Raw genomic sequence first — 24,392 nt, 5'->3', positions numbered from 1 at the left:
ATTTACTTTCCTTTATTTTCAATATACTTTTAAAATCTTTTATTTTTACCTACTATGATTTTCAATGAAATTCATTGATATTTTTGTTTTTAAATCTTAAATTATAAACGATATTATTTTGTTTTTTAGAGCTTAGGGACTTCTATTGTATTTTAAATACATCTATACATTTAAATACATACATACACACATTTTAATAATTGAATACATACGTTTTTATTACATGTTTTACATTCATTTTCTATTCAATATTCTCTAAAATGTAATATATTATAAAAACGACTCCAATCGTTATACACATAGGTAATTATACAACATAAATTAAAATCTTTTCACGATCAAGTCAAAAATATATTATAATATTCAACCAAAAAGCGTATGATTACATTTTGCGTATGTACAATAGCGAAAAAATGCTTTAAACAAACATACATTTAAGATATGCCAAAACTGTTGATATATTGTGCTTAGTTCAATCAATAAAATTTCACCACAGAGGTCGAAAATTAAAAGCGTTTCATTTTGTTTCCATTGGAAGGTACTGATATCATTTATGATGGGTCTAATTAAAGGTTAGTCGCATTAATTTGGGTTAAAAAGTGAAGTATTGAATTTGAAATATGCTTCAGGCTAAATTTTGTTTACTTTAATGTGTATCCAAATCTTTAAAATCATTTAAACTCTTATATACCGAATAAATGGATCACGCCATGTATTTTTTTACACACATAATTAATATTATGTTAATATTATGTGGAAAACTACAAGTTTACACATGATTTTAATGGAATTTTTCAAGAAATATCAATTTGATATTTTCATCAATGTTAAAAGACTTGTAACATTAGCGCAAGGACAGAATTTTTGGTATTTTTTAAAATGCATGACGTAAAAGGAAAAAACTCTTAAATAAATCTCTTCCTGCGATATATATTTCACTTTTTGCTGACTAAATATCTTTTTGCCAAAAATTTATGGTTTTGTAATTAAATCTATTTCAGAATAAAAAAAATGAATGCTCGTATAAGCAGGTTTGTTTGTGTGAATATTTTTTATGCATACTTCTATTACAAAATAAAAACATTTGCGATAAAAGCAAATATTAAAAATAATAAATAAATACCACATTTTTTTTTCATTTAACGACACTTAAACACTTAGACACAAAGCTAAAATTAAAAATAAAATTAATCCAAGGTAGGTTTCATGTTTGAAGATCAATTACAAAACATTACGCCAAAACCAGATTTCTAAGTACGTATTTTACGTTGACAAAACACACACTTTTCTATTTAAATATATGCACGTTTTATGATATATGCACGTAAATTATTTAACGAAATATTACACATCACCCGGCCTTTTTTATAATCAATTAAAAATTATAATATTCTTAAAAAGCAGTGTTTAATTACTGGAACATATTTTTAGTATCTAGTGATGGGTAGCTGCTATAAATTTGAAATAAACGCAGATTTGTATTAACTTACAAAACATTTTTAACTCGTCCCCTATGTGATACTTGTGCATTAAAGCTGCAATAAACAGAGTTCCCGTTTATTATTGCATATTATCTCCCAACCAAAAGCAAGAAAAAATGACACATATTTTAACAAAATTAACCAAAAATTACGTTTTACCAAGCAATTCCGTTCGTCTTTAGTCCTATGTGTGGAGGAGATGCAAAATTGTACGAAATAAACTAATTTGTTATAATCATTCTAGCTTTGGATGTTTATGTAGTCAAGACAGTTAAATTGACTTAACCAGAAATATCTTTACATAATATACATTTTACGATAAAGTAGCAGATCTTACATTCATTCTTAGGTAGATATATTTTTCTCAGTTTATATGAATTGACTTATAACGACATCTGATGTACACTGTTTTCATGTACAATTGATTAAATTATTATGTACTATAATGATGAAAACAAAAAAATTAGTGTGTAATACAAATTTTAAAGTACATTTATAGGTAAGAAACACGATAACTGCGTAACAGTATTAATAAAAATAATTTAAGTCCTGAATAGATAATTATCTTTGGGTGTTTGACAGTTTTAAGAGTTTTTGGTGTGTCCCGTATAAAGAACGCTTCAGAACACAGAACGTAAAACATTCGATAAATTCTCAATTAAGGCATCAAATACATTTAACATCGACGATTATAGTTTGTTTTCTATATTCACATTCCTAATATAAGCATTTCACACACGCCCTTTTGATAAAACGAGACGTTGAATTGACACACTATTTTCCCGCCATCTGGATGTGCGCCATATTGAAGAAGCCATTTTGTGTGGGCCGTCGCAATTCCATAATGGCTACATTTAAAGGATCCCTGGCGTTCACGCTGGTGGCGTTGTGCTCTTTTCAAAACCTTTTACAAGAGTTTCTATGATGAATTTAATGGTGACTTTGTAGATACTCTCGACGTTGGGAGTGTACCGATCCCCCAAAGTTGACTCCACCGCCTCTAGGAATGGTTTCTCGATCCGCTGAAAAAAAAATCAAAACATGAATACAGTTTCAATTTAAAAATAGGATTAAAGTCATTTTAAAAGAAAAAAAACAATCCAACGAAATGATTATTTTCAACATTTCAAGTACCAAAACTTGAAACCATTTAAAAAAATAAACAGCAATTCTTCAATAATTTAGGATAAAAAATACTTGAATCTAAACAAAAGTTCATCCTGGAGTTACCAAAATGACTTAACAATACCAAAATCCAATACCTAACAATTCCATTTGGACTTTAAATATTTGGGAACCAAATACTTCAACGACCTTCTAATAGGTATAAAAAAAATTAAGACGTTCATGTCTTCAATTTTAATAATTTATACACGTTTTTTAGTATTTTATATTACTTAAAAATAAATAAAATGCATTTTGTTCATGTTATCGAGAGTAAAAACTCACAAAATAAAAATCAGGGAAAAAAATGTGTGTATCACTCACAAACATAAGCAATAAATAATAAGTTCCTCTCCAAGCACAAGAGTTAAGTCTCTTTATTGGAGATAACAACAACTTAACTTATTTTAAGATTGTAAAGTAGAAATGTCTAAAATATGAATTGAAAAATAAAAAAGGTCTTGTAACTACATTAAATTTAAAAAAAGACTTAATTTTGGAGGCCATCGTTTTCCGACTGAAAATTGCCTCTAATTCGTCGTAAATTCATGAAAATAAAAGCTTTCTTTGTTGGTGGAAAATATAATGATCGCAAATAAGCCTGCTCAAATTCAGACGAAATAATAAAACCTTATGGTACAAGTAAATTTCAATAATCATTTACCAAAGAAAGCTCTACACAAATGGGAATGAACAATAAATCAACAGCTTTTGCCTTCAGTTAAAAAAATACCGTTTCCGCAATCGTTAGAAAATGCTGATTTGTTAACAAATTTCTTTCTACATAATCATAATATTACAATAAGAATAAGAAAAAAACATGAAATTGCACATTTTACGTTTCATTTTAGTAAAACATTAATTTATGTGAGAAATGTTTAATCAAATAATCATGGATCAATGGACAGTTGGTTAATTAGTTAGTTAAAACAATAATTTTCAACGACACAAATTAATTTGAAAAATAAAAAATCTTTAATTTCATTTAACCTTTGATGAAATTTGTTTACAGAAAACGATGAATTTCTCATTCAAACATTATTGTAAATTATTCAAGTAAGTTATTTTGTAAGTAAGTAAAATGTCATCAGATTTCATTATATTTTCAAATTACATAAGTGATGTAATTTAAAAATATTTTGATAGATATATTTTTATTATCCTAAATGAATATTTCGTACAGTTTAAAAGCTTTCAACCCACGCAAAATTTTAAGAAAATGTGTATTGTAATTTAATATTAATTAGAAGGAGCACATTTTTTTTACAAATATTAATGAGAAATTAAAAAAAAACATGCGATTCATAAAATAATGAATCATTATAATGTGAATTTTATACCTAATTAACTTTTATAATGTTTAAAATGAAAGCTGATTATAATATTCTATTTTTTTAAATTAGATTTATGAATTATGAATTATTTAAAAACACAAAATTTATGAATTATTTAAAAACACGAATGAAAATAAGTTTTTTTTTTTTTTTTTACCGTACGAATTTACAAAACGAAAACAGGAAAAGAATTATTTCTATAAATCCTTGATATCGAGCCTTAGTATAAAATAATTATAAGGGCGGGATCTTTGAACACGCTACGTTATAAAAATGAAACATTTTAAAAATTAAATATAGAGACGATATCGACAGAAGTTAGTATAGAATTGTAGAGAATTATCAAATTACTAGCTGTACCCAGCCACGCGTTCTGTGGCTCAGTCTAGTAAAATGGATGAAATAATTGAATACTCACATTCCTAATATGTGTAATTTCATAATTCTTATGAAACAAATGTGCTATTAAAATTCTATGGAAATAAAATGCAATTGAAAATATGCAAACAAGAATAGTACCTGTAAAGAAGTACGTTTTCCGTCATGAACAATTTTAATTGCATTTTATTGTACTAACAAGCTAAAAAGATGATGCCGCTCTTACTGTATAATCATTTTTATTTCAAAATGCATAATTTTGAACGAGCGAAATTTCTTATGAAGATTTTTTAATATTTTTCGGCAGTTCCTATTTTTTTTCGAACCACCCTAGTATTAAGGCGCACATGTAAAAAATATACATAATTCGCCTTAACACTGGAGTGGTTTGAAAAAAAAGAAGGAAAATTTTAAAAATAAGCATGTAAAAATATCTCCTACAGTATTTTAAATATATTTTCTTCAAACAGTTATCGCTGCTTTTTCGAGATAAGCTTCATATAATACTTTGTCTATGTCGTGGAAAATGGACTCGTTCTACAAAAAAGCCTAAGCGAAATCGCTTCTAGTGTCTTCCACTTCCACAGTTTAGAACTATCCCCAGTTCCGGAACATGGCCTTTATATTTTTTGTCCGCGTAACTTTATCGAACTTCAACCCCATAGAGTGGTAAGGCACTTCATCTGTTTTTTGTTGTTATTTAGTATCAACAAAAAGTTTTTGTAATGTAATGATTTAACTTTCCCCTCTCAACCACTGGATAAATCTTATAATCATTAATTATATTTTATTAATTCTCTTGGTGTTATTCAATATGTTTATTTTTCAATTATTTATCTTTATTCCGTAATATAAAAGTTTTATTTTCTTATAAATTACTTACTCGTTTTGTAGGTACTCAAGAACTTACTTATTAAAATTCATAACTTGAATTTTAGGTGAAAGTGTTATATTTAATTAATTATTTTGATCTCAATTTTTGGGTTTCGATGTTTGTTTAAAATTCTTTTAATCTTACAAATCCTCTCCTGTATCCCTCAATTAAGTTTTTAAATTTTCTAGCATAATATTATATATCGAGTGTGGTTATGAACTGAAAGTAATATAGCTTGTCAACATGGCAACATTTAATTATTCGATGTGTTTAACAATCTCTAAAAATCTTTAAAAGAATTTGTTGTTTTTTTCTTGACATCTCAACCAAAGACAGACCATATGTTTATTATGTTTGACAATGCGGAAGATTATGACGCGCATTTATCGTAAAATATCAATTAAGTCCTCAACAGACTCTAACTAACATACGAAGTGATTATTAAATGTTGCATGCAACATAATAAAATCAAATATTTAAAAATTCTCAACCATAGGCAGATTTGTGAACGTTATATATTTAAAACTCTCATAACAAACACCTCTCATAACGAGCAAAAAAATGTGAAAAGTTGTTCCCTTAACGAGCGATGTTTTGCATAACGAGTAACAGAGGAAGGGCAAGTTACTATTTCACGTCATTCACTTGTGAACCGGGATTTTCGCGGCTTGGAAAGGAGGTTTACTAAGAGGACCCTCACTTCTTCTTAGAAAAATCTTTGGCCAAAGAGTGTTGTTAAATGTGATTTTGAAACAGTAACTGTGGAGATTACAGTAAACGAGATAGTGTCATTAGCCCAATAACATGGGTTTTGAGGTGAACAACAACGATATTGAAGAGTTTGTAAAAGACTACAGCCAAGAGCTGACCACTGAAGAGCTTATGGAGTTGGATAGTGTTTCACAGCAAGAAATTATGGAGAAGAGTTTGTTAATGGAGGAGGAATAAGTAGCAGAGAAACAATATTCTAGCACAATAAAAGAAATTGTTGCATCGTACATTAAGAAGCATCACTCTAATAAGGAGGTGGTTATTCGTGATACAAATGTATTCAATGATAATGCTGTTTTTACACAATTTCGTTAAACTTTGAAACGTTGGCAAAAAAGCCTTAAAACAGTTTTTTCTAGTTAAAAGAGATTAATTATTTGTCAAATTCATATTTTTATTCCCTTTTTTAAAAATCTATATTATATTCCAAGTTTTAACACTCCTTAACAATTTATAAGTAATTTTATTTTTATTTATATTAGAAGAAATAAGTAAACAATTTAAATTTTCTTTCGGCCTGGAATGCATTATCGTATTTTACATTGATTTGTATGGGAAACAATGATTTACTTAACGTTAACTTAACGTTAAGTAAAACATTGTTTCCCATACAAAAAAAAAACGAGTCAGATGCTGGAACGAATTAAACTCGTTATGAAAGGTTCCACTGTACAAGTGTTTAGTTATTGATTGCATTAGGGTTACGATGCTAGGTCTTAATCTTTGTATATGCCACCCATATATGCCATTTTCTGAGAGTCTTATTTAAAAAACCTATAATAATTATATTGTAATAAAACAACCACTTAAAATTTTTCAACTTGTATTTGATTTGGCTAGTGATCGAGTTTCATTGCTACTGTCATCATCAGACTGGTGGCCAACAGATGATGACAAAACCCTGTCACTGGTAAAAAAAGATTAACGTTTAAAATTCCAAATCATTATTGTTTTATTATATCATATGAAGTTACACCAAAACATGTCAGAACAAAAATTGAATCTACAACGTACATATTTTGTAAAGTGTAAATCAGTAAGTGATTTATTATTACCATCTTTATCACGAAATAAATAAAAGAATAAACAACACTTTTATATTATTTTTGTTATTCAGGCAAAATAACGGTTATTTTATAGTGGTTTGTAGAAAGCTTTTAGATAAAGCGTCAAAAGCGTCTCCCCCACTCTTTGTGGATTAGCTTTTCTTTGAGATATGATAACGCTTACTTTAAGGCCATCACTTTTGTAGATTTTTTTCTTCAAAGGAAAGCAAAGTAAACAGGTGAAAAAATATTTTAAGTACTAGAAGTTTCATTGGGTTCCCAAACAAAACGCGTATTGCTTATTAAACTTGTGCGAAACCACAAAAAATAGTAAAGATTTGCTGATTATCGATTATGATTTGATATATTTTGATATGATATTTGGTATCGAAAAAATTATAAAATCAAAAATATTGTTTTTTTATTGGGAATGTATTAATTTTTACTTTACTTACTAGATACATAAATCTATCTCGTATTTGTTAAATAAACTCTACTTTTAAATAATATTTGATCTAATGTTGTACTTTTTTGATCTTGTATTGGCAAAAATAAACTATTTTGATTATCCTAGACCGAGTCACCATCATTCCATTCCAGACAATGATATCATTTTTAATAATGTAAAACGAGATTTTCAGTAAAATTTACATCAGGAAGCATGTTATTTAAACCGAATGAATTGTAATTAAAATGTGGGGATTTTATAGAATGAAATAAGTAAAACAACATAATTAAAATAAAGAAAATTTATATTATCCACTGACACTTCGTGATGGAATTGCATTTTAATATATTATTAGATTAAAACCAATATTTTTAGCAAAATATTGGTTTTAATCTACTGTAGTAATATAAGTATTGTAGTACTACTATCTACTGTAGTTATGTAAAAGTATTGTTGTAATCTTAAAGTATTGTGGAAAAGTATATACTGTAGTAATATAAGTATTGTAGTACTACTATCTACTGTAGTTATGTAAAAGTATTGTTGTAATCTTAAAGTATTGTGTAAAAGTATCTACTGTAGTAATATAAGTATTGTAGTACTACTATCTACTGTAGTTATGTAAAAGTATTGTTGTAATCTTAAAGTATTGTGTAAAAGTATATACTGTAGTAATATAAGTATTGTAGTACTACTATCTACTGTAGTTATGTAAAAGTATTGTTGTAATCTTAAAGTATTGTGTAAAAGTATCTACTGTAGTAATATAAGTATTGTAGTACTACTATCTACTGTAGTTATGTAAAAGTATTGTTGTAATCTTAAAGTATTGTGTAAAAGTATCTACTGTAGTAATATAAGTATTGTAGTACTACTATCTACTGTAGTTATGTAAAAGTATTGTTGTAATCTTAAAGTATTGTGTAAAAGTATCTACTGTAGTAATATAAGTATTGTAGTACTACTATCTACTGTAGTTATGTAAAAGTATTGTTGTAATCTTAAAGTATTGTGTAAAAGTATCTACTGTAGTAATGTAAAATTATTGGTTGACCAGTCTGATGATGTCGGTAACGACGAAACCCGGTCACTGGTCAAATAAAAATAAAGTGGAAAAGCTAAAAATATTGGTTTTAATCTAATAATATATAAAGAAAATCTTTAATTGTTTTACTTTCTGTTTGATATTAATGGGATTTTACCCTTTTTAAGACACCTCGGATTAACACTGTAATTTTTATAAAATAATTTATTCTACTACATACATATTGGAGGTGTAACTAACTTTTAACTGTGTCATATATCACCCAATTTTGGATGCTTTGCCAATAAATAAAAATAAAACTTTAACTGTTACTTTTTCAGTTACCCGATTGAGACGATATTCGTTACTTTTTTCGGTCAATATTCATTTCCAGCTTAGTTTTTGATGTCACTTAGTAAAATATTTTTAGAAATACGCGATGCACAACGAAATTTGATCACTGATTTGCGTGTTTAGTTTTAAGTGATCGAATCGAAAACCGAGTTGAGTTACAATTTAGTAGAAGTCGTTATTTAATCTGTTTTTTTTTTGGTCGAGTATATTTATTCTACTTATTTTCTGAATATTATCGCCTTAATGTTTTGAAATGATAAATAAATTATATGAAACAATGTTTACTGCTCTATTTATAAATTCTATAAATAATTTTTACATTCTAGTGAGGTCAGTAATTTCCTTATGAATTTTTGGAGGTATAATATTTTTTTTCAATTTTTACGAATGCATACGAATATTACCATGTTATTAAATCAGAGTTAATTTTTATTAAAATGAGTATTTTAAGAATAAGACAACGAAAAGATTTTTAAGGTTTAAAAGAACGAGGGAAAATTAATAAGGAAAATTATTTAGTTCTCAATTTAAAAAAAATCACTCGTATTTTATTTTTTTAAGTGCTTAGTGCTCTTTTTTTAAGCTTTGATGAATTTCAAATCGTGCCACATTAAACTTTTCTCTCGGAAGTCTAAATAGGTACTTTGTTTTAAAAAAAAAAGTTCATAAATTCATATCACCAATGAATAAAAATCACTATCAGGTGACGTAATCTTGCTAAACTACGTTGTTTCGTGTTACGTTACAAAACCAATTTCGCAAAAAGTGTTTGCGCGTACACTTGAAAAGTCATTTACATAGTTTTACATTTAATCACGAGTTTCACGTGAGGCACTGTAAACCCCTGTTCTGTGTACGTACGCTTTGTGATTAAAAATTAAACTGACTGCCGCTTATACATAAAGTACATATACTATCAATGTTTTTAAATTTAATAGCTCCTTTTTATTATGCTGCCCTGGTCTGAACTCAGCACAAATAACACTTTTGCGTAAATAACTAAGGACACAGGTATTTTTTCATTTTATATGAAATAATTTAGTTTTTTTTATGAATTGTTTCACATAAACCTAATTGTAAAATGTTAGTAAAAACTTGATTAATTACAACATTTTGAGTGTATCGAAATAATTGTTCACAAATCTGAATTTTCTCCAACTATAGGAATATAGAATATTATTTTTTGACATCTCATCAAAGATGAATAAGAATATGGAAGTCTGTGCATTAACGGGGCTGAAGACCGTCAGATGGGATGTCAAAAAATAACATGACTTGATTATTTTCTTACTATTGACAGTTTAACAAATTTATGAGGCGAATGTAGTTAGGAATAGAAGAAGAAGAAGAAGATTGAGAAAAACTTAAGAATGATTAAATATTTCAAATACTTGAAAGTGATCAGGCCTGAAATCGGAATAATCAGCGTGTATGTACTAGAAGATGAATATGGTATAGGGAAGATTGTTTGCAAATACAGATTGGTGTGGCGTTCTATTTTCTCTGCCTACCCCTGCTAGGATGCGGCGTGATGGTAAGTTAGTCAGTGAGTGTGTGTGTGTTATTTGAGTCTATGAGATGATTGTGAAAATTGGGCAAGTTACTATTGTAAAGGATTTAGACATTTCATTTCTCTGGGCTGGTTAAGTGATCACTTGCGACACGTGCAACATTCACCATTCTACCTGTGATTGACAACTACACCGCTTAAATTTTAGAAACTTCTAGATAAAATGATCAATCTCATGACACAGTATATACATATGAATTCACAACTGTCATCTATGTTGGATTGATAAAAGCTTTTATTTAGTAGAGACCCTTTTATTTGTATGCAAGATCCGAACCCCGCATTATTTTTACATACAGGAAAACGTCATCATTTTAAATTTTAATGTAGCTTATAATTTGACCAGTTATTTTTATCGAAAATATTTTAAATGTGTCCAAATACTTGTTTACAAATCTGGTTTTTCTCCACATAGTAATTAATTTTACAATAATTACTTCTATGTGTAAAAATAACGTAATGGAGTTAACCTAGATGCGTGAAAAAATGTTTGAACACATCCAAAATGTTGCGAATTTTCAAGGAATTTAAAACTTTTCACTTAAACAAAAACACACAAAACTTTTTAAATCACAGTACTCTAAAGAAAATATGCCATTTTCCAATCAAAATTGTTATTCTCTTAATAATCTAATCATTGAAATTTGGCCTCGATTTCAGATATCTCGAGTTTCTGTTGAATTATCTTGTCATAAAGTTCTCCTTTCTATATTTCACAGTTGGCCGCTCTTAAACATTTACAAGCTATGATTACAAAGTCACCACTGTGCTTTGATCAATTCAGCTTTTGAACTTTATCTTAGCAGACACCGCAAGTACTGATGGTATTACACGTTTTTACATTATTTTATTTAAATTGCGTTAATTAAAGTGCTCCTTGAAACTAGTACAAGGCCGTCTTAAAAGCAAACAAAACTTTTAGAAATGATTGCGTACGGAAGTGATTGAATTAACTTGACAAGAATACATATTGATAGGAAGAGTTTTGATTTGCAAATCATATCATGGAAACTAACCACTCATTTGACTCTCATACGCTTAAATTATTACACTCTGTTACAAATAAAGGTCAAGTCAAGAATAATTTAGAAATACATAAAAATTAAAATTCAATAATTAATAATATACCGTTTCAAAATACGTCACCATTATAATCAATGTTTCCTTTCACAAAAAATGTTGTTCCTCAACCCCCCTACCTATATTTTTAACCTATATATACACCTAAATAAATTTTTATTCGTTAGTTTTAATTTGTACAAGAAGATGAAAACAATTGTCGTTTTCGAAACTAGTCGTAAATAAAATAAAACTCGATAAAGTGGATTATTCCAGTGTTTAATTTTAATAAAATAATCATGTCATTCCACAAAGTTAATGTCGAATCAATAAATAATATGAAAAATACATTACACACACCCAATCCTATTGAAAATAAATATTTTTTGAGTTAATGTTGCAATTAAATCGAACCCGCAAGTTTTGCAGTCGAGCGTTTAACCGACTACGCCTCGACGCCATCAAGATATTTAATAGTTATTTCGCGTATAAGAACAATATTCTATTTATCACAGTCTAACGAGATTCCAAAATGAGCTAACGCATTTGTTATTTTCTCGTTTAGAGGTGTGCATCAGTGAGATAAATGATTCGAAGTATTCCCATCAACATTAATTAGTTTAATATATTGGCTTCCTATTGTTTGCCAACCTGATCAGATAAGCCTTAATCATTTAATTAAAAAATATTAGATTTGTGGGAAGCAATCTTCGCTTTCCGAAACCCAGCTTTGGAGGTCTTAGACCTTTGGAGAGTTGTTATGGAACGCTCTAAATTAAAATGTTTTCGAATTTAAGACTTAATTACAACGAGGATTTTAACTCGAATAAGGCTTAACTACTTAAGACGGCACTGAGTAGAGAAGGAAATAATCCTTAAGGTTTAAAATTGTATGCCTGTAAATATAATTTCATGAGAGGAAAAATAAAAAAAAAACATAAAAATATTATCTCTCCCAATGAGACCGAATGCAGTCAAAATTCGATATCTCAGACGGATGTGCGGCAAAACGATGTATGATAGATATTTGAATGGTGAAATAAGGAAGGGATGCAAAGCTGAATTAAACATTATCGATAAAATTAAGAAAGGTGTGTTGAGATAGTTTAGACAAGTAGAACGAATGGGTGAGGAAAGAACGGTAAAACGATTTTATGAGGCGAATGTAGTTGGAAAAGGGTGCGAAGGAAGACCGATAAAAACTTGGCGCGATCAGGTATAATAAATACTTGAATGCGGTCAGCTTAGCAGATGAAATAATCGGTGGGTACGTATGAGGAGATGCATGAACGTGGAAGAGGCGAAGAATGTTCGCAAAGACATAGTGGTGTGGCGTTCTATTCTCTCTGCCTACCCCTGAGAAGAAGCTGCGTGATGGTTAGTTAGTTAGTTAGGCTCTCTTCCAACGAATTAAAAAAAGCTACATCGGCGAAATGTTGAAATTAAAATTAAGGGAGTGATAACGTAATATAATATGGAGAACTAAGTATGATTCTCTTAATAAAGTGACACTTTTTAAATAGAGATAGTTCTAAAGTTAATATGCAAATGTAACAATTACTACGTAAATGGTCCAGAGAACCTTCTCGACATTTGAAGCTGGTATCGTGAATAAAATATTTCCGTGATTCTAGCAAACTCGATATTCCTTGTAATTTGTTTTCGATGTCCTGATAATGACATTTCCTTCCCTTCTCGCTCCTTATTAGGAGGAAAATAAATTCAGGAATTTCTCACTCCGACTCTAACAATAGGGACCCGGAAATGATTATTTTCGGAATCCTGATAATAAAGGTCCTGAACCCATATTACGAAAGGTTTTTGTATATTTTATATTATAGAAGGTAACTCGAATTACGTCATGAGAGGCTTTATACTATGCACATACATACATATTATATAAGTGGATAAATTAGAGAATCAAAAAATCAATCATTCTTATGCTTATGATGTTAGTTCTATAGAATTAAATCTTTTGCTTTGGAAAATAAAATTTAAATGATTTATTTATAAACTTAATTGTTATATGGTTTCATAAATGTTTTTCTCAGATACTTTATGGCACATTTTAAAAACTTTATCAAATTTTTGGTAAGGGAATGTAATTAATTATGAGTATGTTTTTAATGTTTTAGAATTTAATAAACCCTGATGATGTCAAGGTTCTTGTCGAAACCGGTAGGTGAAAGTGTACTTATAATAAAATAAAACAAAGTTGTTTAATTTTGTAAAATGTTATATGGTTACTTATATCGGTATAAATTTTCCATTTTATCAAAATCTTGAATCTATTAAGTTACTCACCGATTGCTATGACAATTTGATGCAACGTAGCATTTGAATACGCGCATGTTTTTTAAGTATTAAGACTTGTAAAAATAAGATTTTTCATAGCAATGGCAGAGACGTTTGTTGAACGTAACACTATCACATCCGAAATTTTGCATTGCTCATTGAGAACAGTGTAGTTTTTAAAAGCTGCTAAAATATTTTATACGCTCAAGTATTGTGAAATCAAAGATATTAGATAAGTGTGCTTCCCTTTCCATTTAACCAGATTGAACCAGCAAGGGCAGGAACTGCTATATAATAATAAATAAAGTCACATGATCAAAGCGGAATATCGTATAAACTATTAACATTAAAAAATAATAAGATTAAATAAATGAAGCTGCCGTCATTTATAGCTGTTTAAACTAATTGTTCATTATAATTTGTTAATTTACAATACAATTTATTGCTATAGCTCAACCTTATATTATATTTTTAACGAATACAGTTGTAGTACGGCTTCTAAAACAATTGTTTACTCTGATTTATTAATCAACGAAACAATTAATATTAAGTTTTCAACATCATAATACGTTCACAACAAATACATCTTCAAGAGTGTAAATTATATTAAAAAACGTGGTAATTTTAATCAAGTAAAATAAACAATAACTAATTCTCAGAAATAAAATAATGTATCAAAATACATTACTAAAGTTCTGAAATGGAAATAAATTACGTTAATTAACTCTAATGAGCTTTGAATAAATGCATATTGACTGAGCAAACAACTTAAACATTTTAACGTCATTGAAACGTCATTGTGAACTTATCTCTCAAAATACGTATTTCTAAATAATTACGCAATATTATTTTTTAACATCTCATCATAGATGAAGAAGAATATGGAAGTGTGGGCATTTACGGGGCTTACGACCAATTAATCAATTATGAACCAATTAAGAAACCTTGTTCTTGAATCAGTAGAACTTCACTAGAGACATCTATTGGTGAGATGAAAATAAGTTTTTTATCGAGCAGAAACTCTTATATTAGTATATGAGGTTTGAATCCTGGATTGTAATCACAAACATGAGAAACACCAGAAAATATCATTTTCATTTGTATTATTTAAGCTTATAATTTGACCAGATAATTTATTTTTAACATTTTGAGAGTGTCCAAATACTTGTTCACAAATTTGAATTATCTCCAACTATAGGAGTTATTTTTTCATATTATTTTTTAACATCTCATCAAAGATGAAGATGCAGCCCCGTAAATGCCCAGACTTCCATATTCTTCTTCATATTTGATGAGATGTAGAAAAATAAGTACAAATATTATTTACATGACATTATTTGAATGAACAATGTGGGCAATGTGGTTGGTGGGTGTTAAGGGGGGTTGATTCGTGGAATAGCGCGAAGGGGTAGCAGACCAAATTAGGAAATGTCAGGTACTTAGCAGCAACACCTTTAAATCATTAACCAAATGGTTATTTTGGAGTTAGACATGTGACAGGTTCCAAGTTTGTATGAAACTTCATACATATTTTATTGGTTACTTAATCACAATACAGTTATTTTTAACATTTCGTAGAATAATATTTGTAGTATTAAAAAAATATACTGAGCACTTGTGTGGTGTAAACTCAATTATTAATTTACGTTATACTATTTCTTTCGATGATTATTACAAAAGTTACGTAACTTTTACCACTTTTATTTCACTAACCAGATATTCAGCTTTTTAGTAGTTATTTTTCCTTTTTAGCAAGTGAATGTGTGTGTGTGTGTGTGTGTGTGTGTGTGTGTGTGTGTAATCACTTACTGTTTTTCCATATTCATAAATGAAACGTATGTGGAGTTTTAATTTAATTAAACGAAAAACAATAGTTATAGCATTGTCTTTGTGTTATTTCTTTTAACAGTTTGCAAATAAACTTTTACGGGGCATTGACGACCGTCATAGGCTGGTTTGAGTGATCACTTTACACACGTGTAACATTCACCAATTCTACCCATTATTGACAGCCACACTACTCAAATTCTTGGAAGTTCTATTTATGTTAACCAATTTAGAAACCTTGTTCTTGAATCACTAAAACTTCACTAAAGACATCTATTGGTGAGATGTAAAGAAGCTTTTTACTAAGCAGAAACTCTTAAATTAGTATGTGAGGTCCGAGTCCTGGATAACAATCACACACATGAGAAACGCCAGAAAATACCATTTTCTTTTTTGTTATTTAAGCTTATAATTTGACCAGATAATTTATTTACAACAGTTATTTTTTTTATATTATTCTGTCAAAAAATAATATGAAAATAACTCCTGTAATTGGAGATAATCCAGATATTGTGAGCAAGTATTTGGACACACTCAAAATGTTGTAATATTTGTACTAATAATATACACTAATGTATCAAAAATGTAACACAGTATTCTTAATATTTTGAGGCACGTTCTATAAGATTAATTCAAAAATCAAATTTGTAATCAATATATTGTAGTTGGATTTCAATTTGTTTCTTTTTATATGGATAAAGGAAGAAAAAGAAAAAATGTTTTTAAAAAACGTAATCGTTTTCAAATGTGTTTAAAAAATAAAGAGAAAAACAAAAATTCTCCTTAGTTTTCCGAGGATTAAAATTATCTGACCTACTTCCTACTTTCAAGTTTGTTCATTTGCTGTACTTGATCATACAAACATCATTTTTCTTGGTCATTATGCATATGACAATACATTTACCGATGCGCAAAAGCCTAAAAAACGAGTAACTAGCCTATGCAATGATCAATGAAAACCTGAGAAATTATTTTCTACTTCAAACCCTTATCCGCACCCCAATGGTGCATAGGGAACTGCATCTTGATCATTAATACATGAAGGAAAAGTGATCAGCCCTCCACTTCAGATATCTGTCCAGGGTAATATTGAATAAATATTAATGTGAAAAAATCACTTCAATTTATTTAACCTCCCTCCCCCCCTGGGAAACCAATCCGGGACCTCCTAAACGGTAACCGAGCGTTCTGACCGATTACTCTACGGAGGAGAACATTTTTTTTATAACTAAATTAATTTTTCCCTTGAACTAGCAAACATGAAGAAACATTTATACTAAGCGTATTAAAATACTACATTCAACATTTTTCAAGTTATATTGTAGAACTTTCAAAACAAAATAAAAAGTTATTTTGTACGACACCAGAGTGTATTTATTTTTCTACTTCGTTGATCAACTAGGAGCCTGTGATTAAATGAACTCGCCCTGAGTTTTATTTGCCCTACATAATTTGACCACACCCCACCCCCTAGGAATATTGGTCGTGACATACTAGATGAAGTCTATTCAAACGTCATTCGGAAAATTCATCCCTCGTGAACGAAAATCAAAGAAATAACTTTTATGGAAACTTTTAGAAATATTGATCGTTTATATTGTGTTCATATTTTTAGCGATATACTTTCATAATATTATATTAGTCTTTATAAATATTTTTGTATACTGTGGTAATCAGGAAATATTGGTTATGATGAAGGGAAAAATACAGACATGTATCTTATATACTCATATTAACAAACAACTTGTTATAAAATAAATACGAAATTCAATGTTTGATAAGTAAATTTCAATTGAAGGAATTTTATTGATTAATTCTGCAATTACTGTGTGGTAAAGATCGTCAATTTTTAATTTGAGTTTTACTTACTAAATACCACTAATTCTTGAAATCTACTGTGACACGTGTTACGATGCAGTCTGCATAATTTAAAAGTGTGTGAAAACGATGTTAAATAAAAAATGGAGGAATTTTGTTAAGAAAAACTGGTTGCAAGTCCTCTTTGTAAACCACTTTTTCAGAAATTAATTCACTCATGTTGCTTTGTAAAAACAAAGAAACGAAAATTAAATTATCGAGTCCTTCTAAAAACTGACTACACATTACTATCATGGTTTTTCATTGTCAAACACTGTTTTATCGGCGGAACACTGTACACAAACCTACAAATAAAGTGGAAAAGCTAAAAGTATTGGTTTTAATCTAATAATATATTTAAATGCAATTTCATCACGAAGTGTCAGTGGATAATATAAATCTATTACTGTACACAAACAAAAGATTAAAGAACACATCGCTCACTCCTTTCAACAACGTCATATATCAAAAAACTAGATTTTTCAGGAGATCGTTTTGAAAGTTTAAAAATATAATAAATTATATTGAAAATAAATATCAAGCCACTTATTAACTTTTTATTGTGCAACAGATCTTTTTAGGTAAAACCAGAATGTTCTTTCTCCATTTATTTTTTTTTTAGATTATTTAAAAAAAAAATAATTAAACAATACCCTTTCTTCAAATTGCAAAAACAACACTTTCTGCCCTGTAGCGGGTAAGTATTAAATTGAAAATATGCCGATTTTGCTGTACATTTTCTGGGCATTCCGAAAACGAGCACAACTGAAAATTCACGATTTTTGATATATGACGTTGTTGAAAGGAGTGAGCGATGTCTCAATACACTCGCACACTCACAAATACACACACACAAACACAAACACACACACACACATACATAAACACAACAAAAAATTACGTATTCGTTTAGCTCTATAATGATTTTCTTCTCTCATAAATTAATCTAAGAAATATCGACCAACATAATTCGAGTATGTACTGAATACGGTGTTTGCTAGCCTACAAAGTATGTACCTATGTTGTTTATAATATATGGCGTGCATGTTTGAAAAAACGTTCCTTGAATATTGTACATGACGCTGTTTATTTCACGTAAACGTGAGCACATAATCTCATATAGCTTTACTATAGTATACGCGAAACACACGTTACGCAAACTCACTGGAGGCATTAAACTATTGTTTTGAAAATGGAAATGTCATCGTAGCGGAAATGTTACTTGAGCTGTTCAAAATTCGTTACAGAACTAGTCACAATTCAACATATGGAAGGCTTTAATGTAGAAGATAGTTACAAACATTAAAACGTTTCAGAGAAATATTTTTAACAACGTTGATCATAAATTCCTGAAATACGTTTGCTTCATTTTGAGTCACATTGTATATATTGATTGGCATTAAAAATATTTTAAGCATTAATTTTACATCGCGGTTTAAAACAATCAATGGAAAAAATGAGAAATGTTGCACAATATTTAAAGTGATCACTTTAACTGCCTAGTATCAGGTAAGCCCTGAAATTGGCCAGATTTCCATAAAGCCATCTCTATGGACCACTTTCTCAATGTTGAGATTTCAATGAAAATCTTGAGTTAAATAACTCCAGAGTGGCGTAAATCCACCGTTGGTGAAGACATATTTGGAGATACTCAATATATTCATTATTAGTTTTTCGTTGCTTTCAAAAAAGTATAAAATCACTATGTTAAAGAATATATTATATTTTTATGATATTAAAAAATATTGCGTAGAAAGTTAAGTAGAACTACAGGATTTTCATTTAAAAATTGAAACCGGTTTTGGACTATTGGCGCCTGAAATCATCTCATGAAAATCGACTTTTTTTTAAATCGTGAAAACATAAATATTTAGATGACGAAAGTTGATTACATAAAATTGAATCAATACTTTCTTAGAAAGATACCATAACTACATTATGATATACTACGCATTTTCTGTTACATTACAAATATAACTTCAACCCATTTCTATTTAATAGAATGAAGTAACTAAAGACTTGAACGTCGACCGTTTGGATAAAATATGCGATGTCATTTGGAGGGTGAAGCGAACGATAAATTTAAAATGAAAGGCTGTAGCCAGGGGGCTTATTGCTTCATCCCTACGGCGTCATTTGGATATGTTTTAACATATTTAGTTTCAACACAAGTTATCTGAGGAAATAATATAGAACACGTAACATATATACTGCAATACAAGTTAATTTTGAATAAAACTTTATATAAAAAAGAACATGTATATATATATGTATATATATATATATATATATATGTATATATATATATATATATATATATATATATATATATATATATATATATATATATATATATATATATATATATATATATATATATATATATATATATATATATATATATATATATATATATATATATATATATATATATATATATATATATATATATATATATATATATATATATATATATATATATATATATAATAGGGGGTTGAATTAATTCTCGCCGTTTTTTGTAGTATTTTGAATTGAAAATATATATTTTTTTAAAAGTAAGAATTTATTCAAAGTATTGCCATTCTTTCTCGACTACTTTGGCCCATCTTTCAGGAAGAAGTCGTATTCCCCTATAAAAGAAAACCTTGTCTTTTGAGGCAATCCAATTTTCAACCCATAACTCGACTTCTCGATAACTTTTGAAAATTTCTCCCGATAATCCATGCTGCATGGACCGAAACAGATGATAATCGGATGGTGCGACGTCAGGGGAGTAGGGCGGGTGTGACAGAACCTTCCAGCCGAAGGAGTTTATCTGTTCTTTTACCACTTTGGCAACATGCGGGCGCGCGTTGTCGTGCAGAATGAGAATCAACTCGTGCCTGGCTGCGTATTCTGGACGTTTTTCTTCAATTGCTGTTTTCAGTTTGATCATTTGCTGCTTGTAAACCTCTGCTGTGACTGTTTGGCCTGCTTTGAGAAGCTCGAAAAAAATTACTCCCTGCTGATCCCACCAAATGCAAAGCATCGATTTTGAGCCGTGAATGTTGCGTTTTGCAATGCTGGCTTCAGCAGGGAGTGGCCGACCTGGCTGGCAGATGACGAAGAAGATCCACTTCTCATCGCTGGTGATGACGCGATGCAAAAAACCTTTTCTGTGATGCCGTTGCAAGAGTAAATCACACATGCAAAGTCGCTTTTCCATATCTCTCTCCTTCAGAGCATACGGGACCCAGTTTCCCTGCCGATGAACAAGGCCCATAGCCTTAATTTTGAGGCGGTTTGAGGCGGTTGAAAGTGCCACGGGGGTGTTCGAGGTAGCGGGGGACAGGAAAACAAAAATCAATTTAAATCACAGAGAAATACTAGATTTTTATAAACGGCGAGAACTAATTCAACCCCCTAATATATATATATATATATATATATATATATATATATATATATATATATATATATATATATATATATATATATATATATATATATATATATATATATATATATATATATATATATATATATATATATATATATATATATATATATATATATATGTATATATATATAATTCTTTACTCTTTACCCATATCTAGATGATGCGTAGGCGATGCAAATAAGCCCAGTGGGGATATCACTATTTTACTAACGTCAAGAACTTAAACTGAAAAATAGTATTAACTAATGGCTGTTGTGAACTCATTTGTACTCTGTCATGAGATTAAATAAAGTTAAAAAAATATAATAATATATGTAGTGTCATGTCAATCATGGGTAGAACAGGGAATACTTCACGTGATAATGTAACCAGCCCATGACATATCATAAGCCCTATAAATACCCAGAACTCCAAATTCTTCTTCATCTTTGTTAAGGTGTTGAAAAAAAATTAAGTAAGATATTAGTTTCAACTGCAATAAAATGCTTATCAACTATCGTTTTCTCGATAAATTATTGTCTGAAATCTATTTTCGTCATTCATTTCCTATATTTTCTTACATAAGCCTCAAAGGATTATTGATTTCTACGGCGTGTGGTCTATAATTCCGAAGTGCCTCTATTCAGCTACTTTACGTTCGTTAATAATTACGGAAGGAATTCACCGAGTTCTAAGCTTTAATGGAGAAATTCTAAAATCCGATTCAATCACGTATTATTTAAATGATTTGAAACCGTTATCAGTTTTCAACAACCGCAATTTTGTACATTTTGATTTATGTTCGAACCCTCGAAAATTCATTAATTGATCTGCCAACACGTAATACAATGAATGTATGTATGTCATATATTTGTGTTCAAAAAGCATTTAAACCAATATATCTTTTTTACTATAAAAAATACTTTTAATATCTTTTGAAAAGTTAAATTTTTTAAAAGTTCATTAAAAAAACAATCATTATTATTTTACGTGAATCAAATATTAAATTTTGATTAATATCTGTGTTTATATTGTTTATATTCAGAGACGTATACATATTATTATATCATAGTAGGCAGTAAAAAAACAAACTGATTGTCGTAGTAACATAACCGAGAAAACATATTTATTTATTATAATATGACAAAAAAAAAGACAAATAAATGAACTGTGTGACAAATCTTGATTGATGTAAAATATTGGGTCCATTATCTTTGATGTATTGTGTCTAGGGATCAAACTTATTCTCTTATTATTTTCTATATACATTCAACATTTTTTTTAGATGAAATTAAAATAGAATTTTTCAGTTATCCTTATACATAAGAGGGAAGGATTTTTTTTTTAAAAACTTCACATATCCTACGCAATCAAAATTTTATAAATATTTTTCATTGATTTCTTTAATGTTTTTCGCAGATACTTTGTGGCAAATTTTATAAACTTTATAAAATAAAAATACTTTGTTATAACCACTTTTTAAGAGTGCTTATAAAAAGTGTTAAAAACAAAATTGTTTTATTTTATAAATTTTTCATTGAATTTGGATGGGCACTAGTAATGTGCATATTTAGAAACTAAACTCTATTTTATTCTCATATTATTTTTTTACATCTCATCAAAGATGAAGAAGAATATGGAAGTCTGGGCATTTACGGGGCTGACGACCTATTTTATTCGTTTATTACACAGTATATTTGTTTGTATATATATAATAATAATAAAAATATTAAAAATAAATCTTTATTCCAGCTTGACTAAGTAGTGGGTGCAATACTTAGTCAGCCATATATGTTTTACAATATTTTTATGCATAAAATGAAATTTAAATAAAAAACAAATAAACAAATAAAAATAAAGAAAATAGAGAAAACAAAGAAAAAATTATAAAAGTATTATATCATTCTTTAATCTGTTCACTGTTATATTACTTCAAGAGTATAAAAATCAAATTATTTAGTGAATGCTCGACAAATGAATAAAAAACAAGTACATAAAGCTCAAACAAATAATGTCTTCATTATGTTACAAAAGGTTAGTATTTTTTTTTTTTTAATTCCAAAAAATTATTTATTTTTTCTTACCCAAAAGTACTCCACTTTGAATCCAGGTATTCTCCTATGGCTAGCTCCAACCTGGTCGAGAAATTCGAAGAACGTGTCCAGGTCGTCCAGCCCCTTGATTCCTTCATCCAAGGTCTGCATCACGTTGTTGGCGTGTTCCGCTAGTTCCATGGAGTTGGCCTGCTCTTCTTTAGTCTTCAGCTCTCGAAACTTATCGAACATGTTCAGAAGTTCGCTGTGTTCTTCAAATAGTCTGGAAATAAATAATAAAAATTAATAAATCTAGTGGTCAAATTCCATCTTTTCAAAAACTGTTTTGTTTAACTATCTAAAGTGATTTTCTATAGTAAAATGGTAAACAGTTAAAATGATATTTTTTTACTAAAATGTTAATAATATTAGCATAAAACTACTCACTGAGATTTTTATGTCTACTGGTTTCGAGACGTACCCGTCTCTTCGTTAGAACAATCACTACCACAGCATGAAAACAATACTACCCTTCACTACTACCCTAGACTAATATCATTAACATTTTTGTAAAAAATAAATAAGTGAAAATAACTAACCACAAAGTAAATGCTTTAAATATTAATAAAATTGAGAATAGAATCACATAATTTTAAATTTATTTGAATCATTTTAAAACGAATTTTAGCCCATAAATACCAATATTCCTCAAAAATACTTGTGACACATGTGTCGATACATTCAGTATCAATATTAACGTTAACACATCGTTCACTCCTTTTAACAACGTCATATATCAAAAATCGTCAATTTTCAGTTTCGCATGTTTGCGGAATGCCCAGAATTTACTATATCCCAGCAAAAGCGGCATATTTTTAACTTAATATTTACCCGCTACAGGGCAGCAAGTGTTGTTTTTGCAAAAAAAGGTGTTGTTTAATTATTTTTTTAAATAAACTTAATATTTTTCAAACTGTGAAAAACATTCAGGTTTTACATAAAAAGATCTGTTGCACAGTAAAAATATCAATAAGTGGCTTGATATTTATTTTTAATACATTTTATATATTTAAGTTCAAATATGGACAAAACAATTTAAATATTTAAAGAAAAAGTTTATCCACCAACTCAAACATTAGAAGCTCAATAGACCAATTAATTTTGTCTCAAAGAGCCAATCAATATTGGTCTAAAATGCCGAGTAAACGGTCTGATAATTTAGGCCAGAGTGACCGGATAATTCTGGCCCGAAGAGCAAACGACTCTGAAACTTAACTTATAGACACTCGAAGCTCAGAATAATTTTAGCTTGACGGGGCTAATTAGAAGAGATTGAAAGAGCCTACCCATGTTGGTCTGATGGTCTTACCTAGCAGTTTGACGTCACTTAACTGTTAGTTTTAAAATCAATAAAACAATCTGTTAGTTTTCAAATAAATAAAACAAGTCAAATTAA

General features: G+C 28.9%; 1 protein-coding gene across 1 annotated transcript; it reads right to left on the bottom strand.

The window, feature by feature from the left end:
• Window positions 1–116: 116 nt before the first annotated feature.
• On the bottom strand, window positions 117–23,219 carry LOC148304324 (neuroglobin-like; the record flags this gene model as incomplete). Its single annotated transcript, XM_088268500.1, has 2 exons — window positions 117–2,503; window positions 22,988–23,219. Coding segments are annotated over 2 exons (382 nt in total), but the record flags the coding sequence as incomplete, so codon positions are not given.
• Window positions 23,220–24,392: the final 1,173 nt, after the last annotated feature.

The sequence above is a fragment of the Brachycentrus maculatus genome, unplaced genomic scaffold (assembly GCF_059751285.1).
Source record: "Brachycentrus maculatus isolate JH-2025_06_01 unplaced genomic scaffold, ASM5975128v1 h1tg000325l, whole genome shotgun sequence".
NCBI classification, from domain to species: domain Eukaryota; kingdom Metazoa; phylum Arthropoda; class Insecta; order Trichoptera; family Brachycentridae; genus Brachycentrus; species Brachycentrus maculatus.
Note: the sequence above shows the minus strand (reverse complement) of the source record. Positions and strands in the feature narration are given on the sequence as shown.